General features: G+C 55.1%; 1 protein-coding gene across 1 annotated transcript; it reads right to left on the bottom strand.

The window, feature by feature from the left end:
- Positions 1-268: 268 nt before the first annotated feature.
- Positions 269-1,832, bottom strand: LOC125546104 (arabinogalactan O-methyltransferase 1). The gene has a single exon (XM_048710246.2). It carries the CDS (start codon positions 1,469-1,471, stop codon positions 593-595), a length of 879 nt encoding a protein of 292 aa, XP_048566203.2. The 5' UTR covers positions 1,472-1,832; the 3' UTR covers positions 269-592.
- Between the last annotated feature and the right edge of the window lie 1,062 nt (positions 1,833-2,894).

Consider the following 2,894-nt stretch of genomic DNA (forward strand, 5'->3'; position numbering starts at 1 on the left):
GTATACACCTGTTTTACAGTTGTCAGCCATGCCACTCGCTAGCATCGTATTTGGCCACCGTTACCTTATATTTGAGATTCACTGCTCCTCCACTCATCCACTAAGAGCAAGAATAATAATAGAGCCAATTATCGCAAAGACTATGTGCTCTTAATTAATATATAGCTCACCTCACAATTTCACAGAGTTTTTTGTCTGCAGCTGACTCTTAACCTGCAACTCGTTTCTCTTATCTATCATTTTCCTCTTTTTCAACTCAACAAAAATATAATATTCAAATGCTTACAACCTGCTTATATTATGGGATGGGACGGAGGGAGTAACAAACAGACCCACTTCTACCAGGCCCCTTCACCCAAAAAAAAAAGGACACGTGAGGTCCCTTATTATTTCATACAGTATATTTTTGCAGCAAGCAAAGCGCCTAATTACTACACCTGTCAACTGAGCACATGAGCATACCGTGTGCTGTGCTGTGCCCGACATGCACAGTACAATCAATAAAGAGAGCATGGTAGCAGAACAGCAGCAGGGCTTGACACTTGCACCGATGAGGCCATCTCCTAAAAACGCCCCTCGGAAACGTGCATCGTCAGCAGAAAGGCCTCTTGTCGCCGCCGGCCGCCGTGGCGTTCCGCCGTGACACCGGCGGGATCCTGAAGTGCCAGAGCCGGCCGGTCGCTCCCACCCGGAACCTCTCGCAGAGGAACTCCTCGGCGTACATCCTCTCCACCCTGCGGTCCACGTCGTGCAGGAACACGTCCGTGTCCCCCTCGCCGCGCCTCGCCCGCGCCATCGCCGCGGCGGTCCATATCGCGGCCATCCTGCCGGGCGCCGACGGGAAGTACCCCTTGGGCGCGTCCACCATGAGCATGTCCCACTCGTTCTGGTACACCTCCGGCGGCAGGTTGTGCAGCGCCAGCGGGCACTCGGCGTTGGCGCGGACCCGCAAGGGGGCGCCGTCGCCGTCGGCGCCGGGGACGCAGGAGGGGAAGTTCTTGTAGGAGCGGAAGAGGATGTCGGCGTGGTCGAGGCGCGTGCGGTACCTGACGAGGTGCGCGCGGAGGAACGGCGACTGCGCGCGCACGATGCGGTACCACTCCGGGTCCTCCTCGAGGAAGACGGTGACGCCTCCGGGGTTGAGCGCGTGCCAGAGCGGCGAGTCGTGGCCGAGCCCGAACACCAGCAGCCGCAGCGGCGCGCGGCGGCGCAGCACGGCGAGGGAGAGCGAGATCTCGGCGTGCGACTGCTGCGGGACGGTGGGCGTGGTGGCGTAGTAGAGGACGGCGTCGGCGAGCGCGGCGAGGCCGGGGGGCGCGTACCCGTCGCCCGAGGGCGCCGTGACGGCAGGCAGGCACGGGAGCAGCGGGAGCAGCGGCAGCGGCGAGGTGAGGAGGGTGGCGACGAGCAGCGACGCCGCGACGAGCAGCGCGGCGGCCGCGGCGGCGGCGAGGCGGCCGGGGGGCTTCATGGCGTTTGCTGTTTGCGGTGGCGGTCGACGCGGTTTCCCCTGGCGCGCCCTGGACGATAATGCCGCGCGGCCCTCTCTTTTTCTGCCACCACGTCCCGGTGTCGGCCCGCCCAACGATGCGACGTCGCTTTCTCCCTGCCGATCGTTGATTGGCTGCGTCCTGCATGCATGCCCATACGGACCCACCAACCACGTGGGTTCCTCTGCTAGGATTATTCCTGCGTTCGTTGCACAGCAACCATGGAATAATTACTTTTGAAAAAATCGCTGATGCCTTCGATGTTCATTTCAAAAGCCAAAGGCCAAGGGTTGTTATTTTCCAAGGAAATTCCTATACTTTTTCGTAAGCAGGAGGTGTGATCATCTAGAGTAAAACGTTCGTGGTTTTATGAGTTGAGAGTCTTATATTGTCCGGACACATGGTTTCTAATCCATATTATCGAGTTGAAATACAATATCTAGATCAAAAGTGTGTATACTCGGGTGGAAAGTCTATAATTTCGAAGTAGTCTATTGTATTTATCGAATATAAATCGACGCGAATTTTGAGGACATGCGGCCACGCGAGGTCGTTATCTCGTGCGTCGGCAGCGCGTCGCGATCGGCAGCTAATATAGCAACTCCTCCCCACTAGCAAATACGGCACAGTGTTTTATTTGTTCTTAGCCGGGATACGCCCGCTATACGCTCTCATTTATGGGTCAGTATGCATTTACTTTTGTACAAATACAGCGTTGTCCGTTAGCTAGTCGACACGCTGGGACACCCGTTCGGTGGTGTGGTCATAAACGCCCTGACGTCGGGTCCACCATCATTTAGCAATCAATTAATCATGGGTGTGGCATTGATGGGACGCATCGCCTTCTTTTATTGGTGCATTCAAGTGCATGGCGGATGACGACTGGACGATGACTCATGACTCCACTCTCTCTTACAAAAAATATGTGTTTGCATCTGTTTTTTGATTAGAGACAGTCTAATTACGACGGCGGGGGGTACATAATTAATTGCACTTAGCAGCTCCCGCCCTTGCATGGGCAAGCTGGACGTACTAACTGATACATGCAGATCGCTAGAGATACTGTAACATACGAAAAGGAAACGGCATTCCCTACGCAGAGGGGATACAGCCCATGTGTGACTACGACATTGCCCTGTTCATGGCCATGGCAATGCGGTGGGTACATCAAACTCCACTGAGCGGCAGCAAGACGAAGGCATGTATGAGTACGACACTACGTAAGCAGGACGGGGTGGTGCTTCAGAACTTGAGCTATACGAGATGGACGAACACATGCTTTGCAAGCCCAGATAATCTGAGAATAATGGAGAATGGGAGAAGTTTGGAATGGCCATCCAAAGCAAGGAAGGATGGCGTTTAAATAGCCAGCGAGGAGCGTCGCCCAGCTAGCCGTTGTGACTG

This window comes from Triticum urartu, chromosome 3A (genome assembly GCF_056163025.1).
Source record: "Triticum urartu cultivar PI428250 chromosome 3A, HENAU_Tu73, whole genome shotgun sequence".
Taxonomy (NCBI): domain Eukaryota; kingdom Viridiplantae; phylum Streptophyta; class Magnoliopsida; order Poales; family Poaceae; genus Triticum; species Triticum urartu.